At 35.6% G+C, this 20,958-nt stretch overlaps 2 protein-coding genes across 2 annotated transcripts in view; one reads left to right on the plus strand and one right to left on the minus strand.

Annotated features, from left to right (window-relative positions):
- Positions 1–1,860: 1,860 nt before the first annotated feature.
- Positions 1,861–14,982, minus strand: LOC127972916 (zinc finger FYVE domain-containing protein 1-like). Its single transcript, XM_052576907.1, has 11 exons — positions 14,743–14,982; positions 13,071–13,575; positions 11,408–11,625; positions 9,776–9,882; positions 9,272–9,380; positions 8,545–8,642; positions 5,748–5,865; positions 5,494–5,664; positions 5,218–5,407; positions 3,814–3,912; positions 1,861–3,711 (listed from the first exon to the last, which is right to left on the minus strand). The coding sequence occupies exons 1-11, from the start codon at positions 14,857–14,859 to the stop codon at positions 3,479–3,481; spliced, it is 1,965 nt and encodes a 654-aa protein (XP_052432867.1). The 5' UTR covers positions 14,860–14,982; the 3' UTR covers positions 1,861–3,478.
- Positions 14,983–16,252: 1,270 nt separating this feature from the next.
- The window catches only part of LOC127972158 (zinc finger protein neuro-d4-like), a 47,341-nt gene continuing 42,635 nt past the window's right edge, over positions 16,253–20,958 (plus strand). The window contains 2 exon segments of the mRNA XM_052575479.1: positions 16,253–16,300; positions 16,302–16,366. Coding sequence (XP_052431439.1) covers positions 16,253–16,300; positions 16,302–16,366 — 113 coding nt within the window.

The following is a 20,958-nucleotide window of genomic DNA, read 5'->3' on the forward strand; positions in this document are numbered from 1 at the left end:
CCAAAGTTTTGAATGGTAGTGTGTAAGACAGGCCACATCTAGACGTTTTCTTTATCTATTGAACCAGAAAAGACCAAATCTATACAATTGATATACATTTATCTTGAATTTTCCTACATTTTAAGTGTTTCCTGTCATGATGAAGGTATGAGGTGTTAGCAGTGCATCATTACATCATTTATTGTGCAACAAAACACATCTTAAGATAAAAGACTTTCATGAAATAATTAAATGCTTAAGTATTTATGACGGATCTTTGTCTGGCGCACTGATCTTTCTCTTCCTGTACAAGAACAATATAAATGATAAAAGACTCTTGGATTAAACAGTGGAGTCAGGTAACATAGGGCTATTTTCATCCGTTTATCCTTAAATGAACCAGAGGTACAGACTGCTGGGTTTTTTTGGCAGCGTGTTGAGTGAGAGAGTGAATGAGGTCTACAGTTATGGTCAGTACTTTTTGTTTTAGCAAACGTTTTGTACCGCTTTGCTTTTTTTTTTTTTTTTGTATATAAACTATAGCTAAATTATATAAATATGATAAAAATGTCCACTATGTAAGATCCTATAAGGAGTGAAATCCTAAATGAACAGGTGACTCTGGTTTCTTTCTGAGGATGACGTTGCCTCCATCTGCTGGTTACAGTGCGGTAGTGCAACTATTTTTTTTTCCACACACACGATTATTTAAACTGATCAAAATTGACATGAAATACATTTATAATGTTACAAATGTATATTTTAACTTTAAAGAATCTACAAATTTAAGCAGCACAACTTTTTTCAAAATTGCTAAACACTGAAATGTTTCTTGAGCAGAAAATCAGCATTTTAGAATGATTTCACACTAAAAGACTGGTGTAATGAAGCTGAAAATTCAGCTTTGCATCACAGAAATAAAGACATTTTAAAATAAATTCAAATATTTAATTCAAGTATTTCATGAAAAATCTTAATAATTCCGATTTTTGGACTAGTAGTGAATGCTATACTGGCATTTTAGCAGCCCTGCTTTCTAGATACCAGTTTCAGCAACTGAAAAGCGCATGTTGTTGATCACTAAAAGCACTGACAGAAGAGATTTGGGCCAGTTATCGGGTAATATCACCGCCCCAACAGTTACCTGACCCCATTAGCAGCCCTGTTTTACGGTGTGTGTGATTCTAAATGACACTCACACAAGTGCTGCCATTAACATCAGTAAACCTCTCAAGACAGTTTCCTGCCGACGTGATGAGGCAGGCTGTTTGCCAGACAGTAATGTTATAAATGGAGGAAATGGGAGTAGAACCTCCATGATTTAAATCAGATTTTGAGTCCTTTTCATCTATTTAAGGCCCTTGAGCAGGAAACCTAGACCTCTACCTCCAGATGACCCCGCGTTTGTTCACTTACAGAACTAGAACCCATTCTTTTCCATAGACGTCTGTAATCTCGTGAATCAAGAGGGCAGGCTGCTTTGAAATAACTTTAATGCTCTGATTAGAAGCCTGAAAAAACAGTACCGGCCAATCAAAACAAAGATTGCAGGATTGTCAAATGCAGGTTCAGTTATATGCAATTAAAACCATTGCTTTGGTCAAATCCCTTCATAGAAGACTACAAAGTTCTATATATGTATATATATATATATGTATATATATATATATATATATACATATATATATATATGTTTGTATGTATGTATGTATATGTATGTATGTATTTGTATGTATGTATGTATGTATGTATATATATATATATATATATATATATATATATATATATATATATATATATATATATATATATATATATATATATATATAAAGGATATTTTCTGCATACTTTACTCACAGAAGATATTTTGAAAAATGTCGGTAGCCATTGACTTCCAGATTTTTATTTTTATGTGAATTATCCCTTTAAGAAATTCCACATGGATTCTTTTGAATCAAATATGAATAAAGTGCCTTGTACAAGCCATTTTCTAAGCGGTACACATGCTAGGAAACCAGAGAGGGATCCTGCTGTGATGGCTCAACATTCATCATCTGCATTGAGTTTAGCGGAAGCCTGTATTAAATGTCAGACACCCACACTGTGAAATCATCCCATTATATGCAAGACAGCGGTTGAGATCCATTAGGCACTGTTAATGCTGCAGAACAATTCCAATTTCATTATATATGTACAGTTTGCATCTTATGTATTAGATTATATGGCTCTCACCTAAAGAAAGTCGACCACAACAGGAAATATTAGATAAAGTGCAGTCATTGTTTCAGAAAAGAACAATGCTGAGAAAAAAATACAATGCGATATGAACTGACAAGATAAACTGCATTGAACTGGACTGAACTGGAATGTTAATTCTAGGCTTAACTTGTCTACTTCTGATACTCTGTTCCTGGAATAAAATATAAAACTATACCAATATAGGTAAAGCTGCAAATATCAGAGAACCTATGTATCTCTAAGTGATAATGTACTGTGTATTAGATATGTTAATATATTTACTGCTCTTGCTCTGTGTTTTTAGTCTGTTATGGAGGTTACATCTCATCTTTGGGACAGAAACATCATGTTTAATCAACAAATTATTTACAGAAATGCACTTTTAGAAGGCAATTAGTTTCAGTGCCAGCACAATAGTCAATAGCTAGAATCCATCAAAATCTATTCAAATATTATAATTAGTATTTTCTATTTTCCTCTATTTTTCTCATTTCTGTAGCAAATCTCAAAAAGAATAGAACATGTCTGGGTTGTTTATTCATCCCAAAGTCAAAATTTATATATATATATATATATATATATATATATATATATATATATATATATATATATATATATATATATATATATATATATATATAACATTTTGTGCTGTCAAATTATTAATTGCAATCCAAAATTAAAGTTTTTGTTTACATAGTATGTGTGGGTAATGTGTATATTATGTATATATAAATACACACCTATGCATGCATAGAATTAAGAAAAATATGTAACGTTTATATATTATATATTTGTATATAATATAAATTAGAAAAATATAAATATATACATGCATATGTAAATACACGTTAATATTTTCAAAATATTTCAAAGTATGTGTGTGTATTTATATATACATAATAAATATATGCAGTACACAGAGATATATTATGTAAATAAAAACTTTTCTTTTGGATGTGATTAATCACGGTTTGACAGCACTAATATATATATATATATATATATATATACACACACACAAAAAAATATATTAATTACGCAACATATCATTTAACATTTTTCTCTTTTGATTTTGAGATGAAATATAACCCAGATATCATCACTCTCTAATGCTTTGAAAAGCCTGAGTGTTTGTCTGTGCAGCTGCAGTGTTTCTTCTTCCTCTCAGACCCGATTACACTGCCTAAGGATGAAACTGGCTACAACCAGCACCTAGCAGTAAGATGTACTGGAGTGGCACTACAGAGGCACAGCAAGGTCACAGGGAATCCCTGCTGTCAGCGCAGCCATCACACACTCGCACAGGGTGGTCCCAGCCACGAGAGGGCACTGGCCTGGTCTTCATCGAGCAGTTCCCGCACACCCCCTGACCACATGCCCGGCAGTGGTGCTTGGACATGCTGGGGGTGAAGGGTTTAGTACAGCTGTGACACTGGGTGATCTCATGGTCTGGGATCCAATAGTCTGGTCTTGCAACTCCCTTCACGAAACCTGAAGAGAGGACATGATGTTATAAAAAAAAAAAAAAAAAAACTCACTCGCTCTGCATAAACAATATAGTTCAGACAGTATGAGTGTATTGGTGACACTCACCCAGGGGGAAGTCCACTGCATTGGAGACCATATCCAGAGTGGACTGAGCTACTTCTGTCACTCTGCGGGCGACTAGTGTCCGGGGCTCTGTAACAGCCACTGCAGGGGAGAGAATGTAATGTCTCAGCTGAGCAAACCAGTCAGCATCCCACACTGAGACCATTAAAAACTGTTTTGGAAAACACAACTGAGCTCAAAAACCGAGGGGAATAATGCTAATGTTTTACAAGGCTAAATATTCTGCAAGATGCATTACATATACAAGCAAGCACATGCACAACTGATTTAAATATGCGGACAATAGCACAATTTGTACCGTAAAAGTTATAAAATCCCATAGAAACTAATTCAAGACTTACCTTCTAAATAATCCAACGAAAAGATAACTTTCATTGACTAGTTCTAACTAGTGGTATTAGATTTTCACAGTTCCAAAAATCTGCCCACAGTTATTTCTGGTTGTTAGTATTTTGGATCTAAATTACTTGACTGTTGCAGAACTAAAAAAGAAGTGTGAGAAACCCTTTTTACCCTTGCAAGGGCTTGGGACCAGGCATATGGTAACAAAAAGTCAAAGCACATAAAAAAGCAATTGTCATGACTATTATGTATACATATATATATATATATATATATATATATATATATATATATATATATATATATATATATATATATAAATGTGTGTGTGTATGTGTGTGAGTGTGAGTGTGAGTGTGCGTGTATATACACTGAACAAAATTATAAATGCAACACTTTTGTTTTAGCCCTCATTTTTCATGAGTTGAACTCAAAGATCAAAGACTTTTTCTATGTAAACAAAAGTCCTATTTCTCTCAAATATTGTTCACAAATGTGTCTAAATCTGTGTTAGTGAGCACTTCTGCTTTGCTGAGATAATCCATCCACCTCACAGGTGTGGCATATCAAGATGCTGATCAGACAGCAGGATTATTGCACAGGTGTGCCTTAGGCTTGCCACAATAAAAGTGCTAAAATGTGCAGTTTTATATCACAGTCCAATGCCACAGATGTTGCAATTTATGAGGGAGCGTGCAATATATGAATTTCTAGCATTTTTGTAAAAGTGCAATTTTTTGCATGGATAATAATCAAAGCACCAAATCAGCATATTAGAATAATTTCTGAAGGATCACGTGACAGCTAAATACTGGAGTATTGATGCTGAAAATGTAGCTGTGCAAATTACATTTGAAAATATATTGAAATGGAAAAAACAAAATTGTAATCGTATTCCACAATATTACAGTTTTACTGTATTTGTGATATATATATATTTTTTTTACATTAAGAAAATCTGACCAACCCCAAAAAACTTTAGCAAGTGTAAGAATTATTTGGTGCATCATTACAGTGTATTTAAAAAGAGAAGGACGTCCTCACCCTGTCCAGTTTGCTGGGGTCCTCCCTGCCGGTAACAGGCATCACACACCCGTACAGGGGTCCCGCCCCAGCCCCTCTCGGGCACTAGCATGCTGTGAGTGGAGCAGGCCTGACAGAAACCCTCCCCACATGCCCGACAGTGGTGTTTCCTCTCCGCCTCCTCAAACGCTCTTTTACAGCCAAGACATTCCTGAACAAACAAACATTATATGTTTTACATTTTAACACAATAGACTTGTTCTCTTTCACCTATTCCTATGTGGCATATCAACTCACAATGATTTCAGAGTTGGGTTTCCAGTAGGGTGGAGCCACCCGGTCTGTGAGCCAGGCAGTGACGGCTTTAGTTGGGCCTGAGCTGTATTCGGTCACTGACTGGATTATGTAATTCATTCCATCCAAAACCCGCTGAGCTGCATTCTGATGGTCTGTCTGGAAGGCATCTGTCTACACAAGTGTAAAAACAACATCAACCACTGTGAGCATCAATGGAGTCAGCACATGGATGGGAACACAGAAGAACAACTTACCCCCTGCCAGACATGCTTGACCTCTGGCCGCACCACACTGCTCTCTGGATCCTGGTTGCCCATCCAGTACTGTCTACTGCGGTAGATGATGCCACAGCTGGCACACTCTAAAACATAGCTGTAGAATAGGAGGGTAACAATCCATCGATTAAATGTCTAACGATACGATGCAATGATGCCACACGAAAAATATCGATATCTGTCCACATTTTCACCAATGTCTGTTTGCATTACCTTTAACACTTGCATTTTCGATCAAACTCATGTAAGGACGAAAAGACTGGCTGAAGGGTGAGCGTAAAAGATGCTCTGGATAGTTGACTGAATTGTAAAGTGCTTGTTAATGACAGCGCGCTAATACTTGAGCTCTCTTCCGTTTTTTTGTGCATTGATGAACAAATGCCGACCCAATTACATCAGTGTGCGCCTTGGTGAATATCCTAGTAAACACGGTCGGTTAGGCCTATGTCTTAACGTAAAGAGTTGAGAAAGAAAACGCATGTGTATTTTTAGTATACTGGATCCGTGCTTTCGCTCTTAAAGTGAAACCAGACTTCTGTCAAAGAAAGAGATCTCTCACTGATTTTGACTGAACAACTTTTATAAGGATTACTCAATATGTAATCTATACCGTGAAGACTATGCAGTGTTATTTTACATTAAATTTCTGTACCTGAATATGTCTTTGATCTACTTGAAAAAACTGAAAAGTCTGTTACATTGTATTTATTTTCTGTTATTGCTTGTAATTTGGTTATCGTAGAAATTTTTTTTAGCACTGAACCCATAGTAGCAGCCAAAAAAAAGTCTCAAATTAAAGTTAAACTTACAGTATGGGATTTTTGGCCACCAGGGGTCACTCAATCAAAATAATAACATAAAACGTACTTTGATGACGTCGGGATAGAGCGTAGGCTCGTGGGAGTTGTTGTTCATTGGAACACGCGCTCTGTTGCTCCCTCTCATTCCTCACTCATTCTAACTTAGTATTTTGACAATCACGTCTTTTCGAACGGAGAGATATAAGAATTATGAGACCCCTATCAAATCAATATTCCATCTAGCTAGTAGTAATATATGTTTAAAAAAATCGCCTTTCGTTAATAATTATAATTACGTTTATACTATGATATCGAACAAGATAGTGAACTGCATTTGAAGCTACTTTATCCAGCTAGGTAGATTTACATTACACTATACATGAGAGCTAGTCCATCTGTGTTTTACACAAGACATCATCGTTTCACAAAATATATACGGATAGATACAGTTAGCTGAATGGATGCATACCTGTTTATCAGAATGCAAGCGAGTTTGGCATCTCTCTGTAGTTTCAGCTTGTCACGAAACTCTATCTTGGAAATGCAACTCCAATATTTACCCGTGTCTTGTTTCTTATCTCGTCCCAAAACCTTCTCGGTCATTTATTTTACCCGTACGTTTGCGCTTCACAGAACGTGCAGGCAAAGCATAATCATGATCCATAACTAAGTTATTGATTGAGGTATAAAAACGAATATAAACAATATAAATATAAAATATAATAGTCTTGATCAAGGCTAGCTACTACTTTTTCTTCTTCGTCTCGTCTTTGCTTCTGTTCACCTTTGTATTTGGCGGTTCCGCAGGAAGTTAGATAAACTAGAGGGATCAAAGTTTATATAACGCCCAACGTGCTGTGTCTTCTAATTAAACTATAATTTTCTCCGGATTTGAAAGTTCGTGGAAACTGTAAGGATAATGTAAGTACACAACTAAAAAAAATATATATAACATAGATATAGTGATTTCTGCTATTTTTAAAGCAGAAAAATTACATATTGCGCCTTTTACAGCTTAATTGGTGTACACACACACACACACATATATATATATATATATATATTTTTTTTTTTTATTTTATTTTTTTATTCCTACATTGGTGCATTTTTTCCTAAAAACTGAAGTACCTCATTTGTGTTGTTTCCTAATGAGGATTTACATTATTTTACACATTGCATATTTTAGCGCATTGCATATTTAAGCCTGAAAGACTTGACTATTGTCATATCTTAATATCATATTACTGATCTTGTGTGTGACTTAAATAAGGTTTAGGCCTATGTTTTTTGTTGTTGTGAATGTCCCAATTCCCAACGATGTGAAAATTTAGTGTAAATGTTCATGTTATATATTTTTGTTGCATTTGTGAGTTAATAAAAAATGTACCATATTTTTCGAACTATAAGTCGCACCTGAGTATAAGTCGCGTCAGTCCAAAAATACGTCATGACGAGGAAGAAAAACATATATAAGTCGCACTGGACTATAAGAAGCAATTATTTAGAACCAAGAACCAAGAGAAAACATTACCCTCACATTACCCTACAGCCGCCACAGGGTGCTCTATGTCTTCAGTGTAGCGCCCTCTGGCGGCTGTAAATGTTTTCTATTGGTTCATTTGTCTTAGGTCATTTCTCTTTGTTCATGTCATATTAATTTTGATAAGTCGCACCTGAGTTTAAGTCGCAGGACCAGCCAAACTATGAAAAAAAGTGTGACTTATAGTCTGGAAAATACAGTAGATGGTTGTTTTAAAATAGGTATATAATATAATAACATCAATATATCAATATCCTGTATCGAAATCGTATCATATAATGTTTTGACGCATCAGCAAATATTGTATCCCTGGCTATGAGAATCGATATCGTATCGTGGCAAAACATCTGATTTACACCTCTACTGTAGAACAAGACCAGGGTAGACGAGGACCAGCTTCAGAGGCTAAATTCAGTAAGAAAACCATCTTACTTACCCTGACCATGCATACTTGGCCAAACCCAGCCATTGGTTATCTGTGGAGGCAGATGTTTTCGGCATGACAATCACTTCTTTTCCACTCTCATAGCACCTCTGCATGGGTGAAAGAAATAGTTTATCATCCTTTGCTTCCATTCAATATCCTTTCATTTGAAATTGAGAAATGTAATACATACATGACAGTTTTTGCTGATTAATCTAAAACCTCAATTAACAGAAAAAATGTGGCAAATCTCATTAAATCTAAGTCTTAATCAATTTTAATTCAATTTAGTTTGATTTTTTTTTTTTACATGGAAAAATGTAAATTGGCACTGCCAAAGTGAATGTCAAAAAGTAAAAATAAATAAACAAACAAATAAAACAATTAAGTAAAACAAATACATATATTACAAAAAAAAACACTTAAAAAACACTTAAAAAAATAAAAAATAAAAATGTGAACAAAAATTATAATTTAAACAAAACATCACTAAAGAAAAACAAAAATATAAATAAATATTACAAAAACAAACAAACATGTAAAGTAAAAAAAATTTTTATAATAATAATAATAATAATAAAAAAAAAATGTAAAAGTAAAAACACAAAATAAAACACAACTACGGTAATCATAATAAAAATGCTCAATTAAACAAAACAAATAACTGAATAAAACACACATTCACAACCGAAAACATTAATTCTGACCTTGAGAATTAGCCATGACAGTGAGATCTTACCTTACAAATGATAACTTTATTGTTGTATTGGTGGGCATACTGGCATAATCCATCGGCCATGTGTGAGACCCCGTCTTTCTGGTGGTTCATGCCATTCTTACACCGAACACTAAAGCCATGGGATTTTGGAGAGGTTAGTTATGATTCGCTAGTTCTTAAGTACTCTTGAAGAGTACTCCTCTATTAAGTCACGCACAAGCTAAAACAATAACAAACGACTCAACAAACAATCTAATTATATGCATGTTCAACTCATTTTCATATATTAGTTTTGCATGCTGAATAGAGATCCTAGCTCTTTATAACTGCAAATCATCAAATTATGAAGTGGCTCAGTGTTGATGTGATGAAATTAGAGTCTGTGTAACAATGCAGCAATTTTCTTGATTTCTTTATGCATCATACACAATGCATCAGTACACTCAACACAAACTTTATGTAAAAAAAACAACAACAAAAACATCATTCATTCTACAGCTCGGAGCATGTGTGGACTGGACTTACTTGCAGCTGAGACAGACTGATGGGCAAGTGAAATATTCATCAGGAAAGAAGGAGAATATGCTGATTTTGTCATCTGAGATCTCTCCACAGAACCTGTTGCTCAAAGCCTGAGAGAGTGAAGCGTGTTTTCAGAAACATGCTCAGTGGACACAGGTGAACACATGCATGCAGACACTGACCCCAAAAAGTAGTTAAGGACACTTGAGTCACTACCGTTCAAAAGATTGGTAAGATGTCTTTGAAAGAAGTCACCATGTTCACCAAGGATACATTTATTTGATTTAAAATATGGTAGAAACAGTAATATTGTAAAATATTATTACAATTTAAAATATATATATTTTCTATTTCAATAAATTTTAAAACATAATTTATTCCTGTGACAGAGAAGCAGAATTTTTAGCAACCATTACATTACAACCATTACACCAGGCTTTAATGTGACATGATCCTTCAAACATCATTTTAATATGCTGATTTGGTGATTTTTATTAATATTTTGAATTAGTTTTTATTAGTGCTGTCAAATGATTAATCATGATTAATCGCATCCAAAATAAAAGTTTTTGTTTACATAATATATGTGTGTGTGTGCATGTGTGTGTACTGTGTATTTTTATTATGTATATATAAACACACACACATACATGATGTATTTATAAAATATTTAAATGTATTATACATGTATATATTTATAATTATATAACTTATATCATGTAAAAAGAAATCTTAAATATATAAGTGTGTGTTTTTATATATACATAATAAATATAAACAGTACACACATATATGTTATGTAAAAAAAAAACTTAATTTGGATGCGATTAATCGCTATTAATCGTTTGAGAGCACTAGTTTTTATTTTTCTATTTTGTTTTCATTTTAAACTTAAAGTTTTACTTTTTTACTTTAGTATAGTTATTGTAGTTAAGTTTAATGGAAATAAAAATCATAGGCTTGGCAAAATGTTGAAATAAAAGAGGCTTACAATTGTTTATATTTTATTTCAGTTAAAATTAATTTAATTTCAAGTAACAATAATTATTTTATGGTTTTACTTTTAATTAACTATAAACCTGGTGCTCAAGAAACAGTTTTTGTTATTATGTTGAAAACAATCCTGCTGCTTAATATTATTATTGAAACTAACATATTTTTTCCTTTCAACAGAAAGCTTGAAAGAATAGCATTTATTTAAAACGGAAATGTTAAAAGCTACTATTTTGTTACTATTTTAAACTCGATCAATTTAATGCAATTTTAGAAGTGAATAAACGTAATGTTTTTTTGTTTTTTTTTTTATAATAATTTTAATCCCCAAAGTTTTGAACGGTTGTGTATGTAATGTATATTTAAAGGTACAGAGTCAAATTAACCACTTTTATGTAGCTTTTAGTCACTTCTGGAACTTGAAACTCTACTTTCAATGTATGGAAAAGAGCTTTGTGTACATTCTACTAAACTGTCTCTTTTGTGACTACATCATTTACATTTTTTGATTGAACTACTCCTTTAAATACATGAACTCACTGGAATTAAATTAGTAACAAAATATCAAAAAAAAAAAAAAAAATCTTTTTAGAGTCGCTTTACACACACAAGCACAAAGAAACGTTTGAGGAGCTGCTGTACCTGCAATGCACTGAACACGATGGCCGGCTGGCGCGGGGCTCTCTGGGATGTGTTGTTCACCTGCTGATTGACTATCTGCAGTAACTGGGAGTAGTCTGTGGGGGGGGTGATGGTTTGGGTGCCCACGTACTGAACAGAGCTGAAGGCGTCTGTGCTCTGGCCCAAGTCATGGAAGCGCTTTTGCAGAAGTGTGTCTGCTTGTCCCAGGACAGAGGCATCTGGATAAAGAAAACCAAACCCTAATTTCTCTAGCCTGACACACTTCATTAAATGGCACATATTTAATCGTTTCAAAATAAATAAACAAAAACAAAGATGAAACATTTTTTTTTTGCATCTTATACAGCACTTTTCATGTACTATGATTTACAGCATGCGGAAAACCTGGAGTTTACCCGAGGGCATAATTATAACTGAGCAGGATTGTGATCTTTGTAACACTCCACACCTGAGTCACCCTGTCATGGGAATTTCCTGCAATCTGCGTTAGATAAATAGTTGCTTAACCACAACAAGTTACCTCCAATGTTTCGAGTTGTCTTTTGTATATATTGTATATATATATATATATAAATTGAAAATGTGTCCTAATAAAATATGGAAACTATTTTTTTTATTATTGCTTCTACCTTTTACAGAAGCAATAATGCACCTGAAGATGCAATACTGTATTATATCTAATGTAATATCTTTATCTCTTTGTATTCATCTTGGTTTCATAAGATTTCGATTTTCAAGAAAACTAAACATTTAATTCCTCACACACTGAATACACGTGAGTGTACAAATTGTTTGTTTAAAGTTTTTAAATATTTAACAGTATATTTTAAATAAAATAAAATAAATTTAACATATATATTATTATTATTATTAGGGCTGTCAAACAATTAATCACATACAAAGTTTTATATATCTGTGTGTACTGTATATATCTATTATGTATATATAAATACACATACAAACATATATATTTTGAAAAAAAAAATATATATATATATAAACACAATATAGATATAGATATGTATAGATAGATAGATAGATAGATAGATAGATAGAGACACATAGATAGATATAGATAGAACTAATATTAAATGATTATATCAAACTTGTTTTGTCAAAAAAAAAAACTTCATTATGACATCAGAACAGTTCAAAATGAATTTTAATTTAAAAAAAAAAATAATGCTCATTGTGCTTTTAATTTTTTGTTTGTATGCATTATATTATTATGTATTTTTAATTAAAATAACAAAAAACAAATGATAAAAATGAGCATTGCCCATGTATTACTGACCCAAATGAAATGTCTCAAAAGACTTGTCATTTGACAACAGATAAACAACGAAACAAATTGAAATTCTCATCACTAAGCAGACAGAAACAAAAGCAGTTTGAAATAAAGCCTTTGGTTTGACTGACAGCTTAGGTTTTACCTGTGGGATTCTCCACCAGTCTGAAATTCAGGACTTTTTCAGAGACCCCCCTGGCTATGTGTTTAGACCCCATGAGGGTGTGCAGACCCAAGTTTAAACAGCAATCCCTTTGCCCCCAGGCTAGTCGTACAACAGCCTTTGGCAACAACATGTATCAGAAAAATGCTGTATTCATATTGATAAACACTGCAGGCCTTGTAAACAGTGAAAGTCTGCTTGCTCTGACTTACCCTGGCCTAGCAGAAGCGTGCGAACAGTCTCCTGGAAAACTATAACAGCAGGTCCCAGGCTAGAGAGAGGCACGTCCAGCCCGCAGCGGTTAGACAGAGCGCGGAGCTCAGGTGTGAAGTGCTTCAGGTAAGCAGCCGACGCGCTGCCGAGGAACTGGAACATGTCGTTGTGCAGCCTCTCGGCCCGCGTGCGGTAGATGGCCACGTCTGACACGGCCAGGACCTTCAGCAGCAGACGCATCCGCCGGTTCTGCTGACTGGCGGCACCGAGCAGGCCCTCCGTGTCCAGCACGATCAGGTTCAGACGCGGCTCGTAAGCGGCCCACACGCCCACCGTGCATGAGGACGGAGAAGGGGACGTGAGGAACACCTCCTCACCACTGAAAAGCACGTGATTGAGAGTGTGGGACTTGCCGTCGCCCGTGTTACCGAAGATGGAGAGCACTTTGACTCCTTGAGCAGCACTGCAGCCCAACTTCTGCAAAAACTCTGCTTCGTTCTTCACCTGAAGAGAGAAAGAGTACAAGAGAGACCAGGTTTACAGCCATTTTCACATTATCTATCAGTGTATCTATCTATCTATCTAGCTATCCTGTTTACCAATTCAGTTCATTTCAGTTTCAATTCCATACTACCAAAGCAATTATGCAAATAGAACAATATAATATAACCAATATAAATACCACAAATTAAACCATTTGCAGTTTGGAGATCACAATGTTTAACAGAAGACCTCTAACATATACAGGCCCCACCTGCACATCCTGTTCTTAATGCTTTCAAACGCAGCCATTCTGGGTGATTCTGTTTTAGATGCATGCAGAACTTTAATTCTAATTCGGCCCTGTGTGGACTATTGGACGTTTTCTCCTGTAATTTCACAATGAGTTTGCATAATTCTGTGTGAATGGTCTCTCTTGGATGCTTGCCAGACCTGTCTGTCCGTCTATCACCATTTGTAAGAATCTTAAAGAGACAGTTCACCTAAAATGACAATTATGTCATCATGAATTTTGAATGAGTCATCCTGCTGTTTGTGTTGCGCCAAAGAAAGTCATAAGGGCTTGAAACCCCAAAAGTGAAAGTACACAATGAAGTTTCATTTTGGGGTCTCTATATAGTAACAATCAGCAATCGATCACTTTTAAGCTGGTTCCTGAAAACACTTTAAACTAGCCTATGAAAGACACTGTCATTGTAAGATGTCTAGTTCATAGATCACAGCGAATAGCTGCTACATTTGTAGACCATGGTATTACCAAAGTACATCAGATCTGAATATAATGTTAAAGGCATAACATAACAGCAGTAACTTATACAGCACTGAGATCATTCAATGTGATTGATTCACTGTGTTGACAGATGTATCATCTGCTGAAGCAGCCCTGAGATCATGAATGTACGTGACAAAAACGAAACAAACCCTTGATATAATCAACACTGATCAAAGTCTATTGATCCCTAAATATTATCAAAAGATAGTCTTTCCTTATGATGCAATCACATTGACAGTTTAGAGTAAGTTAATCTGTTTATTATATAAATTACACAGACCATAGTTATTAGTGTGCTCGTGAACTGACCTATCAAAGTGTATAAAAACAACTAAGAGCCTACATGTGCTGTCCACCTGATAGCTTGATGGCTAACACAGAAGCTAACAAAAACAAACCTGCAAGCTTTCGTTTTCGTCCACCAGGAGAAAACTCCGTCCATCTTCCTTCTGCTCGTCCATCTTAACAGGCCCGAGAGAAATCTCTTCTAGATCTTTCATCAGCATTTCAGACATGGCAAAAGATTATAAACCATTGCAATTCTCTGGAAGGCTAGTTTAGACTACAACTGTCCCAGGACTTCTAGCTGCTACTACTGTGCTGCTGGCGCTGCTCGGTTTTCCAACTGGACGCAAGGGGGCGCTGTTGCTACTCTTTCAGCCGCCTTCATTGTGTGTTATTGAGGAGTTTGACGCCCTCTAGTGGCTGTTAAGATCAACTGTCTCATAGCGGTCTTTGTGTGCAGGATACAGAAGTTTACACTTTAGTTTCCAGGTCAATAAAAACAAGTCTCCATGGTAAAAAAAAAAAAAAAAAAAAGTTCTCACATGAGCTCATTATTGTATGGTTAGAAAATCTAAGTTTTGTCAATTTAGTAAAAAAAAAAAAAAAAAAAACAATAGAATAGCACTGATATTTAAATTTAGTTTTAGTATATATTGCAATGCAATATCTTAAATTAAAGATTAGCTCAACTCTAAAATCCCCCCAAAAATGCACCAATTCTGCAGTAATCCCTTATGATTCAACAGGACATTTGTGTTCAGTCATTCCACAGAGCTTGCTAAGGTTCATTAAATATTTGTTAGCAGGGATCTATAAATATCACATGTCACATAATGCCTTCAAAGTGGCGCCATTGCATTTAACTGGACTGAAGAGCCCTTTACAGTCATTCCGTTTCTATCAGAGGTCAGTCTGGATGATGATATTCACAACATTAAGATGTAGGCCTAAATGTTTCTCATTGCATAAGCAGAATAAAAACACATAAAAGAATAGTTTTACTGTTATTTTGTCCATTAATATTACTCGGGTTTAGCATGTTTTAAGGCCAGACTGTAAGAAACTTTTCTGAATAAGAAATTAACGAAAATGTAAAAATGCAGAAAAGTTTGTTTGTGGTTTATATCTAGAAGATGAAAACTATTATAAGCTCACAACAGAAGTAAAAGGAAGTGTGTTAGTGATATATACACATATAGCAGGATAAAGCTGCTATGTAATAATGATATTGATCAGTGCCTACTAATAGATTATCTCTAAAATATATAATATACGTGCATACTGAGAAAAGAAATATTGACATCATCGCTCTTCATAGCTGCCCATCGCGCTCTAAAAAAACTTCCAATTATTTACGAATTATAGGAAACTACCAACATGAGAGCAAACATACTGACAGACAGTCCAGCAATCCAACCTTGTATTTACAGTAGATGTTTTGGCTTGCCCATCCAACATCAAGGCGGGACTAGTGTACAGTTAACCGCAGTGCATTGTGCTATTTGTAGTACGCGCACAGCAGTCTCCTGAAGCCATCGGGGAATTAAAAACTACATTTCCCCTCAGTGACCGTCAGCCACTCGCGCTCCTATTGGCTGGCCGATCCAGCCGCAGCCCCAGAGAATGAATGAAATTGAAATTGCTGGTATATTACATGTACAATACCGGGGATCTGCAGTCTTACATTGTATCATTCTATATCAAAATGGCCACAGTGGTCCAAAATCCTCTGAAATCGTAAGTAAAAATGTTTCTGTTTTTATGCGCTATGGAGTACATGTCATGCAACAAAAATTGCTCGGGCTGATTCACAAATATACAAACATCTTAAAAAGTGTAAAATGCCGGCGAGGTTTACACTACGAACGCGTGCTGAAATGCAATAAATCATAATGCATGCGACGACATTTTTTTCATCTGGGCAAATATGGCATGTTTCAAGTGCAGAGTCTCGCGTGTCATTTCTGCATATGCACAGTGATATGGAGGAATGTGGAGAATGTTGACCCGGCGTCCCTGGTCAGTATCGATCACTAGGAACTTACAGTTGTTGGTGCTGGAATCGGAGAGTTCACTGGTCACCGAGTCTCGAGAGAAACGTCGATACGCTTTTGCTTTTGTGTAATATCACGTCAAACTAAAATGAACCGGTGCGCTGTCTGTCAGGGGATAACATTTAGGTGCAAACTGCCAGAACCGGAAAATGTTACATGAGGGTTTTCAGTGGTTACATTGCAAGCGCTGATCGCACACGTTAGATTGCACAAATTACGTGCATCCGTGAATATGATTTCGAAGTGTTATTTTGGAAGCAAATGCATGCTTAAACATGACATTTTAGTGACGTGCAACATCTGATATCTCTTATGCGCCGTTGCATCAGTGCACATTCTGTGAAGTTTCCATTAGATTCCTTTGTGCACACTGACACATTTTTTCGGCGTGCGGCACGCAGACGCCACACGGGCACTGTGCCAAAATTGCTTTACATTTGTCTGCTACAGACGGGGACCTTTCGAATGGGGAGATGTGTTTGCATTTGGCATGAATATGTGAGTGAAGCTTTTACAGGCATCTGATAAAGAGGAAATTGCACTTGTGCCGGGTTTTAACCCGGGAGGTTGCATCTCTCTCTCCAGTATAACAACCACGACTGCTGCCGACCTGGACCCAGCAAGCTTAAAAACATCACAGTACTGCGGGTTAAACCGTTACCCAAAGCAAACCTAAAATTATATAGGCTATTTATATATAAGCTATTTAAATATATATAAAATGACACGTTTACAAAAACGAAACAAATCTAAAATGTGCATTACGTCGGAAAACAACCAAGCCAAATTACAGAGCTTGTGAAATGTTACTGTTATTTCTCTGTAAAAAAAAAAAAAAAAAAAACTTATGTATATATATATATATATATATATATATATATATATATATATATATATATATATATATATATATATATATAAATATATATATATATATATACCCATAGCCTAAATAAAATAATCATGTACAATAAATAAATTAATACATAATAATAACCAACTTAAGTGTCTACTCTGTGGCAGCAGAACTACTGTCAACCATTTTGACTACGTAAATTACTAATGTTATTATTCATATTATTCCAGCTTTTGAATGAAACGACTTTTTGTATGATCGCACGAGACAAATTCTCAGTCGCGCAACTAGCGGCGCGTGCACACATTCAGTAGACACGAGGCAGGGTTTTATGAGGTAAGAAACTCACACCTCGTGAAAAATTATAACATTTCAATATCTTACAATGTATATAAAAAATAACAAAATACAGTAGGCTACACGTGAACTAAAATCGGGTGTTGGTTACTATTGCTACCTTTTACGCATAGGCTATTCAAACGAATAGCTATGATATAATTTAAATTCAGACACATGTTTTGTCAAATAAAAAAATGCATTCAGACGTGACAAATTAAGTGTGTATGGACATGTCTGCAAATATAGCTTACGCGTTTTCCTACTTACAGTTCGTGCCTCACGTGACTTTCCTGAATGGAAGCCATGACGTAACCAATACCACTGTTAGTTTCAGCGTTTACTAATACATTATTTTAACCAAATTTGTAGCCCTGTCTCTTAGTATATTAGCCTTTTTAATGAACCTGGGATCACAGTAACTCATAATGATTATTATCATTTTTTAAACTAATACTGTAACAAATTTATTATTACTCATTAATGTAAATCAATGCATTAACTGATGGTAACCTTTTTGTAAAGTGTTAGGCTATAGGCCTAAGACTTTTCATGAATATCACTGGACCTTGATTAACTTCAGTAGCACCATCTACTACTTTTCAGTAAAGGACTAAAACTGCTGTGGATTTTGTAGAGCCGCAGTTTTGATTCAGTGACTCATGTAAGTAACTCACACATGACAAATCTTGCGGTATCTTAATGGGTTCTCTTAGGTTTGATCAGTTTCCCCGAGAGGTGAACGTTGCTGTTGACGGATGTTTTTAGTCATGTACAAGGTCAGGTGTGCGTCTTGGTGCATTTAGAGATATTTGCATGAGAAACATGAATGAACAGAAAGAGGGGCTGCAATCAGCGTCTGAATTACTGTGATGTTACACTCTTCAATAACCCTCTTCAAAGAACCCAGTTAAAGTGCAGTACTTGAGGAGATATCAGTTGAGGAGCCAATCTAATTTACATTACTGGCTTTTAGAAATCACTCATTTTGAAGAGATGGCGATTAAATGATGCCTGCCTTGATTGCTGATTATCTGCTAACTGGCATGCCGTCACTAAAATGATGGCATTTCATTGGGAATCTTTGAATATTTGGAATAGGTTTCCCACCGTTCTCGTTGCGTATTTCTCTTTGTTCAGTCTCTCTGGTCCTCACATCTCTCTAGTAATTACTCGGGTTCACTTACTGTCTCTATTTTTCCTCTATCTTCCGCTATCTCCTAAAGTGATGGTGTCCTGTCTCTTCTAGTCATCTCATAGGATGCGGAATGCGGACTTCTTGGATAGTTATTCTGCTTTGCCTCGCTGATCTGAGAAAAATGAGATCTATATAATTCTTCTCACTGTCGCTCTTAAGCTGAAGACTGTCACCCGGTTCTAGATCCTTCCTCCCCATCTCTATACTCAGGCCCTTTTTAATGTTTGTTTGCATAAGCGGCTGCAATTCTATGAGGGCATTTTTCTTCTTCTGAGACTGGTGGGCTGTTCTCTTCATCTCACTCACTCACTCATTTTTTTTTTCCCAGAGAGACTCTCTTTGTCTTCAAGAGGAGAGAGAGATAAAGAGACCGAGAGAGAAACACAGATAGGTATTTTTAGCTCTATGACCTATTTCTCCAAAGCTACCTAACTCACTGTCAGTCATCAAACTGTTGCTCAGGGATCTTATAGTGCACTGCTAGCATCTATAGCCTGTATGTAGTGCACTGTGGTGTTGCACTTGAACTTAGGAGATGTTTAGAAGGTTAGAGAAGCGTGGCGTGCTCACTTTCACTTTTTCGGGAGGTGAGACACCTTGTGGGAAGATCATCAGATGTGGACTGAGGAAGACCGAGGGAGGGTGTCGCTTCCTGATGACTCAGTCTTGTCAGTGTGAACATTTTAGTAAAGGAAGTTTGAAGCTATTGCATACTTTTGGGGCATCCTTTTTTTATTGCAAAAAATGATGCAAATTATTGCATTTATACAAATGATATGCATCTATATGAAATAAAACAAATGTTACATTTTATCATGAAATTGGGCTGGTGGATGCTGTTTACAGTACAAATGTGATTTATTCCCACCCCTAGTTTCTAGAGTGTTTTTGTTGGTTTCTTACAAGCTCAATTCAGAAATGCACTCTCAAACCTCTGTAATATTCTAGACTTTTGGTATTGTTTGTGTCCTTCCTTCAGTGTAAGTCTGTGGGGTTTTTTCACCCAATTTATCATCTGCCAGGTGAAAATTGTAAGCCCTATGACTTCAGAAAGTAATATCACACCTCTCTTCAACAAAGCCACACTATTTGAGGTATCTTCTTCTTGCAAAAGCATTGTTTGATTGAGAATGACTTTGTTTTTCGATCTCACTGATATGTTGAGCTGGTGGTCTGCAGCGGTTTTACTGCATAACGCAATCAGGGGCTGGCTTGAAGTGAGATCGCCTATAGGGCAGCACTTTAAACAAATAATGATTGTGACTAGCACTGCCAAACAGAAAATATCCCTCACTCCTTTATATATATATATATATATATATATATATATATATATATATATATATATATATATATATATATATATATATATATATGGTTTTCACATAGGAAGTTGGACTTCTGCATCCATCAATGTGTTAACATCAAATGTCCACTGCAGTCTACGTTCACTCTTACCATCTAAAACGTGAATGTTCATGATCATCTTCAGCCTCGTGAGACTGTGTGTACTTTGTACTGTGTGTGTGTCAGTATGAATCAGAACATGCATTTGCAGCAGAAGAGCAATGCATGGAATAGTCCATTGCTAAATGTGGGTCCATCAGAGGAGATTTATAGCTGTTCTTCTTTCGCCGTTATTAGGTGGACAGATCCACTCCCTAGATTTCAGATATTATTAAAGTGCAGAGGGTCGAAATATTCATCTCTCTACCAGACAAACTGTCCCACTAGCCATTTTCACTGGAGATCCATAGGAATACTTGTTTAAAGGAAACTATAGATGGTCCAAGAGGGAAACATAAAGGCTTAAATAAGATCTTCGAAGAGCATTGTGCAAGATGTGCGAGGTGGAGGGCAAGTTCCAGAGTGTACGGTGTGCGAA

The sequence above is a fragment of the Carassius gibelio genome, chromosome B15, assembly GCF_023724105.1.
Source record: "Carassius gibelio isolate Cgi1373 ecotype wild population from Czech Republic chromosome B15, carGib1.2-hapl.c, whole genome shotgun sequence".
Taxonomy (NCBI): Eukaryota; Metazoa; Chordata; class Actinopteri; order Cypriniformes; family Cyprinidae; genus Carassius; species Carassius gibelio.